Here is a 20,341-nt window from a genome sequence, read left to right on the forward strand (position 1 = left end):
TTTGTCGGCTCAGCGCGGCAGCCATGTAAGTTTAAATGAAGCGGCAATTATTTAAATCGCCGCTTCATTTTCCTATGCCTGGTAGCCTAATCTACATGCCTCTGGCGACAGAGGCATGTAGTCTAGACGTACCCATAGATGGACATCATTTATCGGGGAAAAGTCAACATGGTTTCTGTAAAGGGAAATCATGGCTTACTAATCTGCTACAGTTTTTTTAGGGGAGTCAACAAACATGTCTACAAAGGGGATCCAGTGGATATAGTATACTTAGATTTCCAGAAAGCATTTGACAAGGTCCCTCACCAAAGGCTCTTAAATAAAGTAAGTTATCATGGGATAAGAGAGAAGGTCCTTTCATGGATTGATAATTAAAAGACAGGAAACAAAAGGTAGGAATAAAAGGTAAGTTTTCCAAGTGGAGAGAGGTAACTAGTGGGGTCCCTCAAGGATCTGTCCTGAGACCAGTCCTATTCAATCTATTTATAAATGATCTGGAGAAAGGGGAAATAGCGAGGTGGCAAACTTTGCAGCTGATACTAAACTGCTTAAGATGGTTAAGACCAAAACAGATTGTAAAGAGCTTCAAAAATATCTCACAAAATTAAGTGACTGGGCAACAAAATGGCAAATGAAATTTAATGTTGATAAATGTAAAATAATGCACATCAGAAAAAATAATCCCAACTAAGTCCCCATCATTTTATATATATAACTCATCAAGAAAGAGATCTTGGAGTCATTGTGAATAGGTCTCTGAAAACATCCACTCAATGTGCAGCAGCAGTCAAGCAAACAGAATGTTAGGCATCATTAAAAAGGGGATAGAGAATAAGACAGAGAATATCTTATTGCTTCTATATAAATCCATGGTACATCCACATCTTGAATACTGCATACAGATGTGGTCGCCTCATCTCAAAAAAGATATATTGGCATTGGAAAAGGTTCAGAAAAGGGCAACAAAAATAATTAGGGGTTTGGAAGGGCTCCTGATGTATCACTACCACCCTCTGATGCACCTTGTAAATGGTGGTTCCGTTAAATCAGGGGTTCACAACATTTTTTAAACTGCGGACCAGCAAACTTTTGGCAGACTGGCAACATTTTATTTGCATATTTGCATGAATAATGAATATACAAATATGCAAATAAAATGTTACCTGTCCACTGATCCACTCACCCATCAACCCTATCTTGAACATGCCTTTGCTTCCAGCCTTCTGACTCCATCCAGCCAACTATGTCTCTGAATTATTAAACCTGCCAGACCCATCATCTATATCCTCTATATCCCACTAACTATTACCCCACAAGCCTATCATCCCAATGCCCATCGCCTCCCAACACCCCCTTCCTTTTGTCAACCTCTTCTGTCTTGCTTGGAGCCTGTCCTGCATCCACTGTCAGCTTGGCATGTTGTGTCCCGGCAACTCCTGACTTAAATTGACAACCTCACATTTCCCTGGATCTTGCCCCAGCACTCCCAGTGCTCCTTGATCCTGCCCCATTATCCCCAGTATCCCTTGCTCCACAAACTCCATCACTGCCTGTTGTGCCAAACCCTGATACTGCCCCACTGACCCTGTTTCACAAGCTCTGAGGCTCCCTGACCCTGCTCAGACACCCTCAGATCTGCTGCCCCCTAAGACAGAAGCATGAGCTGCACACCTGTCTCCATAACCACTGACCCACTGCAACCCACCCCATCTTGCCCTTTTATTGCTAACCCCAACCCAGCCCCTTGCTTCCCAGCACCTAACACCCTTTGACCTCTACCCCATGCCCTTTCACCCTTTAACCTCTGACCCCTATTGCCCATGGCAACAACCTCTTGCCCTGTGACCCCACCACATGCTCACCCAACAGCCCTTTGTCCTTTGACCTCATCCCCACAATCCCCAGAATGCGGCAGCCCCCTCCAGGGAGTGTGGCCATTACTGCGGTGCAGAAAGAGGGCATGGCCATTGGCGGTGCACGCTCCCTCCTCCTTTGCACCCCCATGGGTAGAGGCGGGGAGGGGAGCACAGAACCTCCATCCAGACTGCCATCTTACCTGGGGGAGAAGGGGAGACGCCTCCTGTTCTGCTTCCTCAGCTCCGCCACTAGGCAAAATCAGCCACCATGGCTGCCAGAACTGAAGCCAACTGCTGAGTGATGGCTCAGAGGGCCCCAGCCTATAGAGCTTCCACAAACAGCTGGCTTCAGTTCTGGCATCCACCCTGGCCCAGCATCAGTCCAGCAGTTGGGAGCCACTGTGTTAAAACATTATTATCCATCATGCTGACATGCTAGATCCCATTCTGAACCTGGGTTAGTATGTCTGTTATCTGTAGGGAATGCAGTAGTACCAAGATACCTCATAGTTACGTGTTCTGTTACCATCCCTCTGGAATGTGTTAGTGGCCTCTGCCTAGTACCTCTTTGATATGAGGAGTGTTTTTGCAATAGCTGCCCAATTCTTGCCAACTTCTGTGAGCAAAGCCTGCCTCTTGCTCACAACTTAATTTTGCTCTATATTAGCAAAGTCTTGACCATTGTTGCCTAGGCCTCTAACTTCACAGCAGGCCTGTGATATATGGACTTACGTTTTAGGCCTTTTTATTACTACAGCTGTGTAGGTTTGAATAATTAAGGGAACATTCCTCATGGCAATAGGAGATTATAAACAAACATGTATTCACTTGCAATAAAGGCTTCAGCATCTCATGCTTTGTAATACTTGCAGCTGCTATTGTTTTAATAATGTATCAAACCAGGTATTGTTAACTCACTGACTACAGAATTCCTTCCTTTAGCAGGCAAGTTTTTTTTAAAAAGGCAAGCAAATACAAGTGGGACAGACTTCACAGCCCTCTTTTGAAATGAATTCCTTAGTAGCTGTGCCTCCCTGATTACAAATTCAGGGCATGAAATGAAAGACTGAATCAAAGGGAAGCCTGGTAATTCGATTGCCTTTAACAACCCAATCAGCATTTTAATTGCCTCCCACTGATATTTTCCGATGTTAGCAAGAAATGTGTGCATATTTAACCCACAACTAAAAGCATTTCACTTTCCTAACTGAAAGGATCATGTCACATAAAGCTGACTGCAGCTGGTTTAAGTTGTTCTAAAAATTGCTAGAAGGCTCTAAATATGTGATAAACAGATGCCAAAGGTAGGAAAAATCCTCATGCAATCTACCCTGTATCCACTATACTAGGAGTTGAATGAGTGGATCTTAATATTTCTATTCATAGACATCTAAACCTGCCTCTTGAAATATTTAACCCCAGTTTGGCCCTGATTTATTTAAGATTTCACCTGCTATTCCAGCTTCCATCTGACACCTATTAATGTCTGAGAGGAACAACACATGGGCTTAATTTTGTCTGGCATGCTTTATGTGTAAAAAATAGAAGCACTGTTTTTATAGTGGCTGAAAGGAAAGAATATCCCATAGCACCTTATTATTTTTTTTAAAACAGAACTACACAAGATTTCAGTTAGATCTTATTACTGCCAGCCTGCATTTAGCTGAATGTTTAAGTATAAAAAAAATCTGCCTTCTGCTTTTTTTATTCATGTGACAAGAGCTAAAGGGAAGAGCTAATATATTTAGAGAAATCTGCAATGTTCTAATTATTCTAATTAACTCTTTCCCTATGTATTGAGTTTCACATGTAACACTTGCATTGTAATACAGCATCATTATGCTTTGTTGTTTTTAGACTTCAACTTTCAAAATAAATATAAAAGTATTTAAAAAAATACTTTTCAAAAAGGCTTGAGTGACCATTTACCTTCAGTAATTGCTTTGGTGGGCAGAGGGAGAATGAGGGTTCCCTCCATGTGTGTTTATGAATATGCAAATTTCTTTAGTTTAATAAATTGCATTGGTATTATTGTTTGCTTTTTGTGTTTTAAGACTGAACTGAATGACTTGTGTTCCATGGAGTAATTAGTAACTACAATACTGCTTTAGACAGGGAATAGGCTGGAAGTGGGAGCTAGACAAATTAAAACTGGAAAAAAGGCATAATTTTGACAGTGAGATTGATTAACCATTGGAATCAATTATGGTGGATTTATTTTAAAATTTTAAAATTGCCAAAGATGGAAAAAACTGGATGTTTTTACTAAAATTTATTATTTAGGAATTATTTTTAGGACATTCTCTGGCCTGTGTTATGCAGGTGATCAAACTAGATCAGCGTTTCTCAACCAGTAGTACAAGTACCCTTAGGGGTACTTGAGAAGTCTGGGGGTACATCAACACAACTGAAATTTGGGGAAAATTGAATTTTTGTTTTAAGCTTTACAGTGCTTTATTATTTTTTTACTTTTTACACCCAGAAATTTCATCGCCCATCCGGTTACGAATAAGTTGTTTAAACAAATGTGTTGCAATGGTAGACAAAAAATTGTGTGCATCTGAAAACTAGGTACTGGGGGTACCTATTTTATATATATATATATATATATATATATATATATATATATAAATAAATAAAAGGGATACTTTATAAAAAAAAAGGTTGAGAAACACTAAACTAGATCAGAATTGTCCTGTCTGGCACTGGAATCAATTCACATGTATTCATTCCCATGTCTTGTCTCCAAATGGAATTGGTGCACATAGAAAGATCAAGAAATATTATGGTGAACTTTTTTGACATAATAAGCTCATTCCAGATTCTTCCTGCCTTGAAGCAAGATTTGTATCTTTACATGTTGTTTATCTAATTACATTACATAAGACAACGTTATTGCCTACATTATCCACACTGATTTCCTGTCATAGCTAGCCTTGTCGCCACAGAGTAAACATGTCTGCCTTCTCCTAAGTCTATAACCCTCTAATGTTCATTGACAGCATATGCTACCTCCATAATATCTACTACAATGATACACAACCACTCAATAACCAGGCAAACAGACTCTGGTGGAGTGCAGGGAGATTACCAGCATGAATACTATACATACAAGGCTCTCCTTTTCTTGAAGACTGATACAAATTTGAATATCATAGAATCATAGAATCATAGAATAATAGGACTGGAAGGGACCTCGAGAGGTCATCAAGTCCAGCCCCCCGCCCTCAAGGCAGGATCAAGCTCCGTCTACACCATCCCTGACAAATGTCTATCTAACCTGTTCTTAAATATCTCCAGAGAGGGAGATTCCACCACCTCCCTTGGCAATTTATTTCAATATTTGATCACCCTGACAGTTAGGAATTTTTTCCTAATGTCCAATCTAAACCTCCCCTGCTGCACTTTAAGCCCATTACTCCTTGTCCTGTCCTCAGAAACCAAGAGGAACAAATTTTCGCCTTCCTCCTTGTGACACCCTTTTAGATATTTGAAAACCGCTATCATGTCCCCCCTTAATCTTCTTTTTTCCAAACTAAACAAGCCCAGTTCATGAAGCCTGGCTTCATAGGTCATGTTCTCTAAACCTTTAATCATTCTTGTCGCTCTTCTCTGTACCCTTTCCAATTTCTCCACATCTTTCTTGAAATGTGGCGCCCAGAACTGGACACAGTACTCCAGCTGAGGCCTAACTAGTGCAGAGTAGAGCGGCAGAATGACTTCACGAGTTTTGCTTACAACACACCTGTTGATACAACCTAGAATCATATTTGCTTTTTTTGCAACAGCATCACACTGTTGACTCATATTCAACTTGTGGTCCACTATGACCCCTAGATCCCTTTCCGCCATGCTCCTTCCTAGACAGTCGCTTCCCATCTTGTATGTATGGAACTGATTGTTCCTTCCTAAGTGGAGCACTTTGCATTTTTCTTTATTAAACCTCATCCTGTTTACCTCTGACCATTTCTCTAACTTGCTAAGGTCATTTTGAATTATGTCCCTATCCTCCAAAGAAGTTGCAACCCCACCCAGTTTGGTATCATCTGCAAACTTAATAAGCGTACTCTCTATCCCAATATCTACATCATTGATGAAGATATTGAACAGTACGGGTCCCAAAACAGACCCTTGAGCAACTCCACTTGTTATCCCTTTCCAGCAGGATTTAGAACCGTTAACAACAACTCTCTGACTACGGTTATCCAGCCAATTATGCACCCACCTTATCGTGGCCCTATCTAAGTTATATTTGCCTAGTTTATCAATAAGAATATCATGCGAGACCGTATCAAATGCCTTACTAAAGTCTAGGTATATGACATCCACCGCTTCTCCCTTATCCACAAGGCTCGTTATCTTATCAAAGAAAGCTATCAGATTAGTACTTATTTTCTTATTATTCAATATACTTATTTTCAGACTAGCTATAGCTTCTGTTGCAAACTTTAGACATGCTGAAACAAGAGTCAGGACTATGCAGCACTTTAAAGACTAATAAGATGGTTTATTAGGTGATGAGCTTTCATGGGCCAGACCCACTTCCTCAAATCAATTTGTGGAAGAAAATTGACACCACCATATATACCAAAGTGATACAATTAAAAAAAAGTAAACACATATAAAATTGACAAATCAGATTTTAGAACAGAGGGAGAGTGAGGGGGGAAGGTTAGTATCTGTGAGGTAATGATATTAGGGGTGATAACTGGGGAAACTGTCTTTGTAATGGGTGAGATAAGTTCCCATGGTACCCTTAAAAAAATTATCAATCAACACCTGACTCAGACAGATGTTACCCCACTTTGTAAATAAGGAAACAGAGGTACAGTGAGGACAAAAGTGGTAGAGGCAGGCTAAAACTAGGATGCCTGCCCAACAGCTGGCTTTTGGACCATGATAGTTGATTACTTTTGACTGGCATAGTTATAGCTAGCCTATTCTTATTTACATAGTACTCTTCTTAGGTACAGTAGATTAAAAACCACTAACAAGAAGAGAAAAGTAATTTAACAATTATTTGCAAAAAAGTATCAAGAGGAAATTCTCAGAGGAGTAACTGTGCTTGTCTATAACTAAAAAAAAAAAAACTTAAACAAAATGGTCCTGTAACACCTTAGGGTATGTCTATACTACAGGATATGGTTGAATAAAGATACACAGCTTCAGCTACATTAAATGTGTAGCTGAAGTTGAAATACCTTAACTCAACTTTTGGTCCTGTCCATGCTGCAGGAAGTCGAAGTAAGAACACTTTCCCTTCGACTTCCCTTACTCCTTGTGGAAGCAGGACTACTGGCATTGACCAGAGCACCCCTCTCAGTTAGAATTACGCATCTTCACTGGACCCACTAATTTGAATCCTGGAAGACCGACAGCAGCAGCTTTGATCATTCCCTGTAGTGTAGACATACCCTTGGAGACTAAAATAGATAGATAGATAGATAGATAGATAGATAGATAGATAGATAGATAGATAGATAGATAGATAGATAGATAGAATCACGAGCTTTCAGGGCACAACCCACTTTTTTAGATGACAAATATGGACAAAGAGGCATGGACCTTCACATAAAAAACAGAAAGAGGTGAGTTGGGAAGGGAAGAAAGAAAATAACTCTGTCAATTAAAGTGTCGATGCTAAATAAAGCTAATAGTGTGGACAGTAGATACTTAGCTTCTGATACCATTTGGGTGTTGAATATAGCAGCCCCCACTCAATTCATGTCTTGTTCAAGCCATGAGGATAGTGTTAGATTTGCACATAAAGGCTAGTTCCGCACATTCTCTCTGGTTGATTCCTGAAATTACTTTGTAAGAGAATAACCTATTAATCTAAATCCTAGAAAAGTACAAGTAAAATCTCAGAGTTACCAAAACCTCTGCAATAATGATTGTTCATCTCACTGAAACAACTGAACAAACTGAACATAACTGAACATAACATTAAGGCTGTGCTTTCAAAAGCTTACAACTGAACATTAATTTAATGCAGCTTTGAAACTTTGCAATATAGAAGAAAAATGCTGATTTTAACTGACTTAATTTAAATTAAACAAACACCAAATGCTTCCTTATCTTATTATAGCTTTTTAAAAATACATTTAACACAGTACCTAATGGTAACAGAAGTATTTCTTTTTGTTTGTTTGCTTGTTTTGTTTTTTGGAGGGGGTGGTCTCTGCTGCTGTCTGGTTGCATATTGTGTGGTTGACTGGTCCCTTTGTAACTCTGGTGTTCATAATTTGGAAGTTCTTCTATAGTGTAAACTTGTAGTAAAACTTGATATGGAAGCCTTTCTACATTTCACTTTATATTTTATTAGAAAGATAAAGTAAAATATAGCTTTGGGCTACGTAATAGCTGTAGTCTTCCTAGTGAGAAACACAGTAAGATGGTAGTTCATAATGAGATTAAAGTGTGCCTTCCAACTTTCTCCCTTACCCACAGTGTTAGCTATTTTAGGGTTACCTTATTCAAACTTTCAAAAAAGAGGGCACTCCTGAGAGGGATTGTATTCATGTGTTATACTATATACACAACACATGAATACAACGTGTGCATATACAAGTAACAGTGAGTATACAACATGGCTACGTCTAGACTGGCATGATTTTCCGCAAATGCTTTTAACGGAAAAGTTTTCGTGCATGCTCCCTAGCCCCACCAGTAGCCTCCCTGAAGGAAGTTTGGCCTTTCTGCAGCCTTTAGACTCAGCAGGGTTTCCTTCCAACGAGTGGGAAGGGTTGCTGTGATTGGACCCGGTGAGAACAGTGAAAAGTTTTCTGTTAAAAGCATTTGCGGAAAAGAGCATCTAGATTGGCACGGATGCTTTTCCGCAAAAGCACTTTTTGTGGAAAAGCGTCTGTGCCAATCTAGACGCACTTTTCCGCAAAAAAGCCCCGATCACCATTTTTGCGATTGGGGCTTTTTTGTGCAAAACAAATCTGAGCTGGCTACACTGGCCCTTTGGCACAAAAGCTTTGCGCAAAAGGACTTTTGCCCGAACGGGAGCAGCATAGTATTTCCACAACAAGCACTGATTTCAGACAGTAGGAAGTCAGTGTTCTTGCGGAAATTAAAGCGGCCAGTGTAGATAGCTGGGAAGTTTTTCCTCAAAAGCAGCTGCTTTTGAGGAAAAACTTGCCAGTCTAGACACAGCCCATGAGTATATAATATATTGCGTACTACTTACTCCCGACCCTGGTAACCCATCCTGGACCCTCCACCCCTAGGAACTTATTCTGACTCTGGAAGGAGATGCAGGATTAGAGCTACAGAGCCATTTTAGGGCTTGGTGGGGTGCATGACAATGGGGGCATAAGCAGGACTCAAGAAAAACACAGGGTTTGGATTATGTGGATGTTTGCACAGCTTCGGTGAGGACATGCAGTTCAAGCCCAGTGGGTGCTAGCGGGACTCCGGGTTGGGGAACAAGGGTCCAGTATTAGGGGGGGTTTAAAGAGGCTCTGCGGGATTTGGCTCTGGGAGCCACAGGTCTACGGAGGGGTGGGGGTAGCGGGTCCCTGAGGCGCTGCTGGGAGCCTGGAGGTCTCCTCCATGCAGTATATGGTGGCTCTGGAGCTGGGCTTGGCCCATAACTAACAGACGAGTTGCATGCAGCCCCCAGCCCACCTACTGGCTGCGCGCCACTGTTCTCACCAGGTCCACTCACAGCAACCCTTCCCACTCGTTGTTAAGGAAAGCCTGCTGAGTCTATAGGCCGCAGAAAGGCCAAACTTCCTTCAGGGAGGCTATTGGTGGGGCTAGGGAGCATGCACAGGAGAGGATGGACTCAGAGCAGAGAAGTGTCTGGTCACTGAATGAACACAGCAAAATCCCGAACATTTTTAGATATGTAAAAAACCCGGCCAGATGGAAATTTAAAGACAAAAAGGAGGCTATATCCAGGGAAAAACGGACAAATGGTAACCCTAAAAAGGCATGGGCCCAGTTTTGCTCACTGATAGTAAGAGCATCAAAGTAGCTGCAGTTCTCTGAAACCATCCTACCACCAAATATCAGAACAAAATTTTGTGATGCTAGTTTGCTTCAGCTACTCACCAATAACTAAAATTAGAAATTCAAGGGAATTAAATACCTATCACAGTTAAGTATGTGGTTACTGTCACACTAAACCTGAAGATTAACATTTTTGTTTTAAACAATCACTAGGGGGCTGCATCCCCTGCTCACTACACTCACCAACCTCCTGTTTCTAGGGATAGGCAGCTCTGGCTCTTCTGCCTCTGCCATCAGGCAGGGCCAAGGAAAGGCCAGGCCAGCTCGTGTTCTCTGTCCCCGGACCTCTGGAGTGGGGACTGAGAACCTTGCCAGGCCCTGCACTCCTAGACCACCAGTGGAAAGGGGTCTGGACCAAGGCCAGGCCATGCACTCTCCCCTGGCCACTGGGGAGAAGGGAGGGTGCTGGGCTGAGGCCTTGCCAGATCCTATGCTCTCCCCCTGAAGCATTGGGGCGGGGGCAGGAGGGAGGCAGCAGCATGGCAGCCCTAAGTCTCAAGCACTGGGGAAAGGGGTGGGGGGGAAGATGCAGGTGAGACGTCTAAAGACGAGATGACGTCCCTCAGGAAATTTTTTTTTTTTTTAATAGAGAGATTTAATATTTATATTCACTACAATTAGTATTTAGAATTTTTAATACAAGGAGTTGCTTGAGCAGGAAGATGAACTCAGTTTGCTAGCAGAAGCCGCCTTTCAGCTCTCTTGACTGCATTTTATAAAATGACTGAAAATTTACCAATTTTTTGTTGCTTTTATTTCCTTTCCTCCTCCACCCATCCCTCACTTGAAGGTAAAAAAAACAGTTTGGGTTGTCTGGCCCAATCTCACTTTTTGAAACATCTGAAATATTTGGATATATTAACACAATTTGTCAAAAAGCTAGAATGTACTGCTTGGATAAAATGTAAATAATATCCAAGCCAAAGGAGTCACTTAACCCATCCAAGCATCAGCATTAGAAGGAATAGCTGACAGGAAGATCGAAGTTTCAAAACACATTAGTGGTCTTTCTGGAAATGTATGATGTCAAATCTCATATGGTACCTTAGAAAAATGAATTACAAAAAATGCTATAGCTACTAATGAACTTAGCAGTTTTTGGAGAATGCTGGGGATAACTTCTTGACACAAGTGCTGAAGGATCCGACCAGGGGCCACGTGCAGCTTGACCTTCTGCTCACAAACAGGAAGGAACTAATAGGGGAAGTGGAGGTGGGTGACAACTTGGGAAGCAGTGATCATGAGATGGTAGATTTCAGGATCCTGACCAAAGGGAAAAAAGAGAGTAGTAAAATACACACCTTGGACTTCAAAAAAGCAGATTTTGACTCCATCAGATCTGATGGGCAGAATCCCCTGGGATGCTAACATGAAGGGGAAAGGAGTCCAGGACAGCTGGCAGTATTTTAAAGAAGCCTTATTGAAGGCACAGAAAGAAACCATCCCGACACATAGCAAGAGAAGCAAACATAGTAGGAGACCGGATTGGCTTACAGGGGAAATCGTTGGTGAACTTAAGCACAAAAAGGAAGCTTACAAAGAGTGGAAACTTGGACAAATGACCAGGGAGGAGTTTAAATGTATAGCTCGAGAATGCGGGGGGGGGGTTATCAGGAAGGCAAAATCACAGATGGAATTACGACTGGCTAAGGATGTGAAGGAGAACAAGAAGGGTTTCTACAGGCATGTTAACAAGAAGGTGATCAGAGAGGGTGTGCAGGCCCTAATGGATGAAGGAGGTAACCTAGTGACAGATGATGTGGGGAAAGCTGAAGCACTCAATGCTTTCTTTGCCTCTGTATTCACGGACAAGGTCAGCTCCTGGACTTCTGCGCTAAGTGATGCAAAATGAGATGAAGATGGACAGCCCGTGGTTGGTAAAGAACAGGTTAGGAACTATTTAGAAAAGCTAAACGTACACAAATCCATGGGTCCGGACTTAATGCATCCAAGGGTACTGAGGGAGTTGGCAAATGTCATTGAGGAGCCTTTGGCTATTATCTTTGAAAAGTCGTGGAGATCGGGAGAAATCCCAGATGATTGGAAAAAGGCAAATGTAGTGCCCACCTTCAAAAAAGGGAAGAAGGACAATCCAGGGAACTATAGGCTGGTCAGTCTTAGCTCAGTTCCTGGAAAAATCATGGAAAGGATCCTTAAGGAATCCATTTTGAGGCACTTGGATGAGAGGAAAGTGATTAGGAATAGTCAGCATGGATTCACAAAGGGCAAGTCGTGCCTGACCAATCGATTAGCTTCTATGATGAGGTAACTGGCTCGGTGGACATGGGAAAGTCAGTGGATGTGATATACCTTGACTTTAGCAAGGCTTTTGATACGGTCTCCCAGAACATTCTTGCCAGCAAGTTAAGGGAATGTGGATTGGATAAATGGACGGTAAAATGGATAGAAAGATGGCTAGAAGGCCGGACCCAGCGGGTAGTGATCAATGGCTCAATGTCAGGATGTGGCCCAAGGTTCAGTTCTAGGACCAGTTTTGTTCAATATCTTTACTAATGACCAGGATGAGGGGATGGATTGCACCCTCAGCAAGTTTGCAGATGACACTAAGCTAGGGGGAGAGGTAGATACGCTTACGGACAAAGATAGGGTACAGAATGACAGACAAATTGGAGGATTGGGCCACAAGAAATCTGATGAGGTTCAACAAGGACAAGTGTAGAGTCCTGCACTTGGGATGGAAGAATCCCAAGCATAGTTACAGGCTGGGAACCAACCAGTTAAGTAGTAGTTCTGCAGAAAAGGACCTGGGGGTTACAGTGGATGAGAAGCTGGATATGAGTCAACAGTGTGCCCTTGTAGCCAAGAAGGCTAATGGCATATTCGGTTGCATTAAGAGGAGCATTGCCAGCAGATCCAGAGATGTCATTATTCCCCTTTATTTGGCTTTGGTGAGGCCACATCTGGAGTGTAGTGTCCAGTTCTGCCCCTCCCCCCCCACACACACACTACAAAAAGGATGTGGACACAGAGAGGGTCCAGCGGAGGGCAACCAAAATGATTAGGGGGCTGGAGCATAAGACTTATGAGGAGAGGCTGAGAGAGTTGGGTCTGTTTAGTCTGCAGAAGCGAAGAGTGAGGGGGGATTTGATAGCAGCCTTCAACTTCCTGAAGGAAGGTTCCAAAGAGGATGGAGAGAGGCTGTTCTCAGTAGTGACAGATGGCAGAACAAAGAGCAATGGTCTCAAGTTGTGATGGGAGAGGTCCAGGTTGGATATTAGGAAAAACTATTTCACTAGGAGGGTAGTGAAGCACTGGAATGGGTTACCTAGGGAAGTAGTGGCGTCTCCATCCCTAGAGGTGTTTAAGTCTCCGCTTGACAAAGCCCTTGTTGGGTTGATTTAGTTCGGATTGGTTCTGCCTAAGGCAGGGGGCTGGACTTGATGACCTTCTGAGGTCTCTTCCAGTTCTATGGTTCTATGATTCTAGCAATGAAATTACCTCACCAAAAGTCAAAACAGCCAACCATAAAAAAAGCAATATGATCTGCAATATAGATTTAGAAACAATCTTGGCATGTTTGGCATTTCCAAAGAGAAGTTTTTCCCTTACATTGTAATTGAGACCATTGTTTCCAAATTTAGTACAGAAAGGCTGTCAGGCAAAAGAAGGTGGGAAAATTACCTACATGTGTTCTTTAAATTGCTAAAATGTAATGATACTGAAAACAAGAGAACAAGCAAAAAGTCCCTGTGCTGTATTTTCTTTTTCCATGAAGACAGACAGCATGAAATAAAACTGCTTTCCAGAAAAGTTTTACTAGCAAGTGTAAATAAAAGGTTTAATGGTGATGATCTTCTTAGAAAGAACTCCCCAATTCCCACCTCCAAAGAAAAAAAAAATTCAAAAGCACTAAATTAAGCCATCAAAACTAAAGTCTCCATTTAAAAGACTGTTACACTAAAAAATAGAGTAAGGCACAGCTGCTTGTATGATGCTAAAGCTATTTAAGTGACTGGATTTCACTCTGGTAATGCCAAAAACTAACTGCTTCCTTTTAAATCGTATTAGGTACAAGACAGTTGATGCTAAAATAGAGCGCACAGTATTTAAATCCACCAAAGCTGGTAGGACATCCAAAGCAGAACAGGTCTGAATGTCTACAGGTCTCTTGTTCTTATAGCTCACAGAGCAGGATTATACTATCACTTTATATTGCCTAATGTGTGGGTATTAATTTTTTTTTCAAATTTAGTTGAAGAATGAATGACAGATGGCTTAAAAAACAGCCATAAGGATTAGCTATAATATTAAAGGATTCAATTTCCATGTTAATGTAAGAGCTGTAAGAATTCAGAAGTGTTAAAATCCTAGCTCATAAAAACTTAAAAACTATAACAAATTTGGCTGGCTTTACCATTTTCACTCAATAGTCATATGAAGAATAGTGTGGATAAAAAAATTTCCAAGCTGCTAAGTATGCAACTTCCTACAACAGACTTAACTTTTCCATCTGTCGTACCCATTCAGAATCTTTTCACATGTACATATACAACTAGCTTATTTAGATTGGTTTCTAACACTACAATATTCATTTTCTGAAGCTTGCTGTTAAATCTTATTTTAGTTCTGTCAGCATTTCTGGAATGACAGTGACCATAGTATCTAGATACTCTTGCATGAAGGTAGAAGAAAATACATTTCTACAAAATTCCTGGCCTTTGTTTTTTTTTTTCTTATTTAAAAACAGAGTTGTGTCTCTGTAGTTACTTCTAAGTACAATGGAGCTGTGTTGTATTACAGCTTATTTGTTATTAGTTCTACAGAGACTGGAAATCCTTTGCAATTTTATCTTAACAGTTATAAGGGAAGCTAAGTCAGATCTCTCACATGCCACAGATAAGGATTCTTACACTCAGTTATCATGAAAAAGTCTCAGAGGAGTAGTCATGTTAGTCTGCAATTTTGAAAACAAGTAGTCCTGTGTCATCTTAGCCCTGGTCTACACTGGGGTTATTTCAAAATAACCTCCCTTTTTTCTAAATAAGCAGAGTCTCCATACTATTAAGCCTGTTACACGCAGTCCCTGTTGAATTTGTATGTAAGTCGGAACTGATACAAACATTTCTCCAGAGCTCAGTTTTATTCTCCCACACCTCACTCCCTCAGTCCTTTATTCTCAAGCTGAGGTGTCTGCTGAGAAAAGCCGCTCCGCGTCTCCCTGGTCTGCTGGGGGGGAGGGAGGGGGCACCAGCTTCGCGTCTCCCTGGTCTGCTGGGGGGAAGCAGCTAGTGCGGGGTTGCCTCACCCCGTTTGTAAGTAGGGATCCGATGTAAGTTGGATCCATGTAACCCGGGGACTGCCTGTATTTAGAAATAAAGGGCTGGTTATTTTGAAATCTGTACTTCTGCTTTACTTGGGAATAATGCTTATATAGAAATAGTTGTTTCGAAATAGCTGTTTCGAAATAGCATTAGTGTGGATTTTCCGCTGCCGCTATTTCAGAATAACTACTCCTCAAAGTAATTACTCCCTGGTGCTTCCTGGGGCTAAGTTGAGGTAGTGTATCCACAATAACGGAGCCTGTCTTAGACTAATTTCAAAGATCCCCCCATAGTGGGGACAGGCTGTTTCGATTTTGTTATTTCAGGAGTTATTTCAAATTTAGTTATTTCAAAATAATTTCCTAGTGTAGACATGCCCCTTGAGACTAACAAACACACAGAATCATGAGCTATCACGGGTAACACCCTCTTCATCAGATGAGTATGAGCAAGCTCAATTCTAGTATCTTGTTCTCAATAACTTTCAGGTAATAAGCAACGTGACTGAACAATATAAAGTGATGTGTACAACATCATCTATGCAGTTTGTGGTGAGGGGAGATTAAACAGCACAGATGAAATGAAAACAGACAGCTTCAGTGGGTAATTTTTTTAATAACTTTTTAGTCCAGGGAATCACAAGAACTGGAAGAACCACACGCCACCTTCTTTATAAAAGAACATTCTCATGGAGGGAGACTGTATCTTATTCACCATCACACTAAGCCCTATCCTAAATCACCCTTGTTCTCAACATCTATTCAACAAGGTTCCACACACAGCTCCCAAATGTCTCTTATAAAAAGGGTGAGAGTGTGCTTTAGACAGGTTTAAAAAATGGTGCACCTTTACAGCATTTAAACAATTACACCAAGTATAGTTTATATAGTTATCACATTATCTAAATATCACTTGGCAACCATACATTTTTAAAGGACTAATGTATAAGAGTATGTAATACCCATGAAAGATGCTCTTAGTTACTTAAGAGCATATAAAAGATCAGGATTTAGTTACCCGCTCCATTTGCAAGATAATCTCTCAGCTCTTCCAAGTACAATGTAATCACAAAACATTTCTCATTCCATTGCACTACTTTAACCCCCTATGCATAGAAAGGCATATTTAGTCTTTATTGGGGGCAAATAAAAAGAATACAAGGAACTTCCATTCAGGTAGTTTGGATATCAAGTACTTGCGATCGTTGCAGATTTTTAAGACGCTACATAATATGTCCCAACAGTGTGTGCAGGTGCAAGATAAACTGTACATAGTTATTCTTGACATTCTAGGCATGTTATTCTTAATCCATAAAAAAATTCAGCACATTAGTGACGAACATTAGCATAGCGACAAGTCTATGCTAAAAGCCAACATGGAACACGGAAAGCGGTGAGTGAAAATATAAAGCATGTTTCCTCATGTAATGTTCAAAGGTTCTCTTTCCACAAATATATGCAATTTGCTTATATGCACAGCCAGGGTTGAAGTTGAGACCAAATAGCTGGGAATAGCTATCCTGAGAAGCTACAGTAACCATTAAAAAAATCAGTTTTTCTAAACATAAAATATTAATTCAGGTACAATAGAACAGTCAGTAATAATAAAAGGTAGAAACAAAGTTTTAACAACAAGTTTCAAGTATTATTCCAGATCTGATTTCAACCCTACTTAAAGGAGGAAACGCCCAAAGATTAGGAAGAGAAGTCTACACCAAAGTGTGCTTTCAACAGCATTATGAATATTACCAAACCCAAAACTGCTAGACACTTTTAAAATAAAATATGAACAGAAATCCATTATTTTCAATTAGCATTTATATGCAGAATTGTATTTCTTTAAATTAATTGCCTAACAGATACAATGTGCTACATCGCTCTGTGCTGTACTGTAACACATAACAGAGTGTTGGGGTTTTTTATGTCAAAGTATAAACCTTGCTTGCAAAATAAGGCATACCTAAAACATGATATATACAGAGGTAACTTCCCATTCTACTTTGCTCTCCTGGGTACAAGCTGGCCCAAGTCAAGTATTTGAACATTAGCTGTCAGATGACTAGAACATATTTATGATTCCATCACATTTTTACAATGCTCAGGAATTTTTCTGAACATAATTAAGCAAATAAAGTGAAAAATGAAATCTACATTTTCAATATTTTAGTGATACCAGTGTCCTCATTAAAAATGATCCTCACAACAAAAGGATTTGTCCATATCGCTAAAGCTCATTTGCACTGGACCTTCTCATACGTAACATTTGTTCTTTCCTGTAAATCTCATATATATTGTTGAAGTGGCAGCCTTTCTATGCTTTTCCCAATGTGCACATGCTACAACACAGCTGCAAGATAAAACTATATTCCTAACTAACGTACAACATCACACCAAAAATACATTTTAAAAAAATTGCACCAACTGATTACTGTCTGCTCTATGTCAACAATACTGGTTTAGATTTTTATATAAAATGCTATACGTTTATTAAAAGCAGAAGCTTATTCATCCATAAGAAATTACTATCCCAAATTTGAGTGTGATTTTTAAATATTTGTGCAATTCTTTGTGTTATTTAATTCTAATGGTAAAAAGAAACATCAAAACTACTAAACTAAAGAAGGAACTGTTTTCCTGCTTAGCATGCCTGCAAAGTACTGTTCTGATCTGGAGCTATAACACTGACGCTCTTCTTTGTCTAGTGAACAGTAAACAAAAAAGCATTCTGCTGAACATATATCAGATCACCGTCCTGTTTTGTGAAAGCAAACTTAAATAGATGTCCATCCCAGCTGCCATGCTAATGACAAGACAGGGAAATAAGGCTGTACATATGTTGAGTTTCCTTCTTTGACATTAAAGATACCAGTACAGAACATTTCCATTTTAATATAAAGGTTTCTCTAATTTTCAGACACATTTAGTGCAAATACACTCCTTACTGATTATTCTTAGGTCCTCCAATTTATGGCTGCTATTACTTGATTTGAGCATAGTAAAATAATGACACTGCAATAATGAGGATGGAATGTAGCACGTGTCAGATTTTCTTTTAAAAAAGTTCTCACTTATTCATATATATAACTGTTACACTCTACACATTAAAAAGGTCACACCAGAGTACCTGATGAAAAAGTTACCAACTCCCTGCTGTGAGGGAACAATGAAAAATCCCCTGAACACATTTCCTATATGATCAGTATTTCAAGCTTTCATTCCCTCTCTTTAGACTACAAACATTCAGTTTCAATTTCAGAAAGTTCAGTTCTTGAAACGTGTTTGTTCACAAATGTGATTGAATTTCCTGAAATAAAAACAAAAAAGTTTAACATTGCTCTTAGATCTATGACATCACGAAAAAGTCAAACCTGCTACAGAATATTTTAAAGTCAAACAATAATTTAAAGCAGCACATAGACATAGACATGTTAATGCTATCAGAACCTGAAGACACTGAGGTCTACTATTTTAAGCTGAATCCCACCCTCCATAAAGTTTGCCATAATAGAATGCTCAGTATTTCTTACTGTCCAACAAGTGTTAATTACATTGCGTATATTGAAAACCTGCATTCCTGTCTGCCCCACATACCTTAAATCCAGGAGACAATTAAGACAGGATACATAAACAGATTTAATCTTGACCCCAAAAGACATTGGCAATTTTCAGTAATGAGCATTATGAAAGTCTCTGGGAACTGAAGTTGTTAGACAACCTTCAGGATGTGTTAACCTGGCTAATAAATACATTTCCACATAAACAATCTTTGATTTCTGAGATCCAAGATGAGTTTGGAATCTCTTTCTGAAAATAAAAAAGAGTGGAAAACTTGCCCTCTTTAGGGAGGAAGGATGCTTCATCCCAGGTGACTTGAATTCCATGTAAGTGGCATACTGATCACCCTAGATTAGACAGGTAACACAGAAGTCTATAAATGTACTACTTTATTACTGTCAAGTACCTGTCTGTTCCTGTTTTCTCCCTGATGGGTTCAGTGCCCCATAACATGCATCTGAGACAAGTTGAGAACTGAACTGTAAATGTTTGGAGAAGTGGAGTAGCAGGCCTGAGGCGCTTATTGAGTAAGAATCTGATCTCAAAACTATGCCATTTAGCAGAATAGTTCTGCCTCATGCAGAAGGGGAAGGATTATATAGTAGTGTTGTGTGACAACTGTTTTGATTCATGGGTTTCTGGAACTAGAAGAAGCTTGTCCAAAGTTCTGTGTACATCTAATGTTTGAAGAACGAACACTGAATTATCTCTAAAGCTTTCTAGAGGGATACAAAAAATTCAACTTCAATCTAAATAGAAAAGTTAGGCAGTTTTTTTTACATCAAATCAGCTCCCAAACACATCAACTATTAAAATGCCCTCTGGCAACAGTAATGCAACCCAGTGGTACAGATAACTCTCCCTGATATATATAAAAAAACAGGACTATGCAGCACTTTAAAGACTAACAAGATGGTTTGTTAGGTGATGAACGTACAGGTGATGAGGAAGTGGGTCTGGCCCACGAAAGCTCATCACCTAATAAACCATCCTATTAGTCTTTAAAGTGCTACATAGTCCTGTTTTTTGTTTCAGCTACACCACAGTAACACGGCTACATCTCTATCACTACGATATATATCAAAGCACCTAAACTAAATCTGTGAGAAAGAAAATTTATTTATTCTGCAAAATCTCTACCCTCTAGAAAATACAGTTTATCTGGATATGGGTGACAGGACAGGGATCGTGTGAGGATTACCTGTTGTGTTCCCTCCCTCTCGGGTATCTGGCATTGGTCACTGTTGGAGGACAGGATACTGAGCTAGATGGACCTTTGGTCTGACCCACTATGGCCGTTTTTATGACTGGAGGATGAACATTTTTAACGTTTCCAATGATCTTGCTGTATAAGATATACAGATATAGGATTTTCCTAAGTTAAAGGAAAATTATAACTGCATAGTCTTCTCAGAGGACTAGGTAGACAGACAAATACTATTCTTCACTTAATGATCCAGTCTCAGTTCCTAAAGAAGAGCTGTCACTTTCCTTCTTTCGAGAGAGCAGGACCTTCCACACATTAAAGCAATCTATCTTCCCCTTGCTTAATAAAGTCAGTCAATTCTGAGCTAAGGAACCTATTAAATCCTAACTTCTGGCCAAATTTAGGCTTGGAGTGCAACTC

The 20,341-nt window shown here is 40.1% G+C and overlaps 1 protein-coding gene across 6 annotated transcripts in view; it reads right to left on the reverse strand.

Moving 5' to 3' along the window:
- Positions 1 to 15,755: 15,755 nt before the first annotated feature.
- Positions 15,756 to 20,341, reverse strand: part of CHFR (checkpoint with forkhead and ring finger domains) — a 45,194-nt gene continuing 40,608 nt past the window's right edge. For 4 of the 6 annotated variants that reach the window (XM_075898380.2, XM_089775218.1, XM_075898382.2 and 1 more), the window contains exons 18-19: positions 18,993 to 19,061; positions 15,756 to 18,463 (exon numbers count right to left, since the gene is read on the reverse strand). In XM_075898380.2, coding sequence (XP_075754495.2) covers positions 19,016 to 19,061 — 46 coding nt within the window. In that variant the 3' untranslated portion in view covers positions 15,756 to 18,463; positions 18,993 to 19,015. The remainder of the gene's footprint in view (positions 18,464 to 18,992; positions 19,062 to 20,341) is intronic. The other 2 variants (XM_075898385.2, XM_075898384.2) reach the window with 1 other exon arrangement.

This window comes from Pelodiscus sinensis, chromosome Z (assembly GCF_052426305.1).
Source record: "Pelodiscus sinensis isolate ZL-2025 chromosome Z, ASM5242630v1, whole genome shotgun sequence".
NCBI classification, from domain to species: domain Eukaryota; kingdom Metazoa; phylum Chordata; order Testudines; family Trionychidae; genus Pelodiscus; species Pelodiscus sinensis.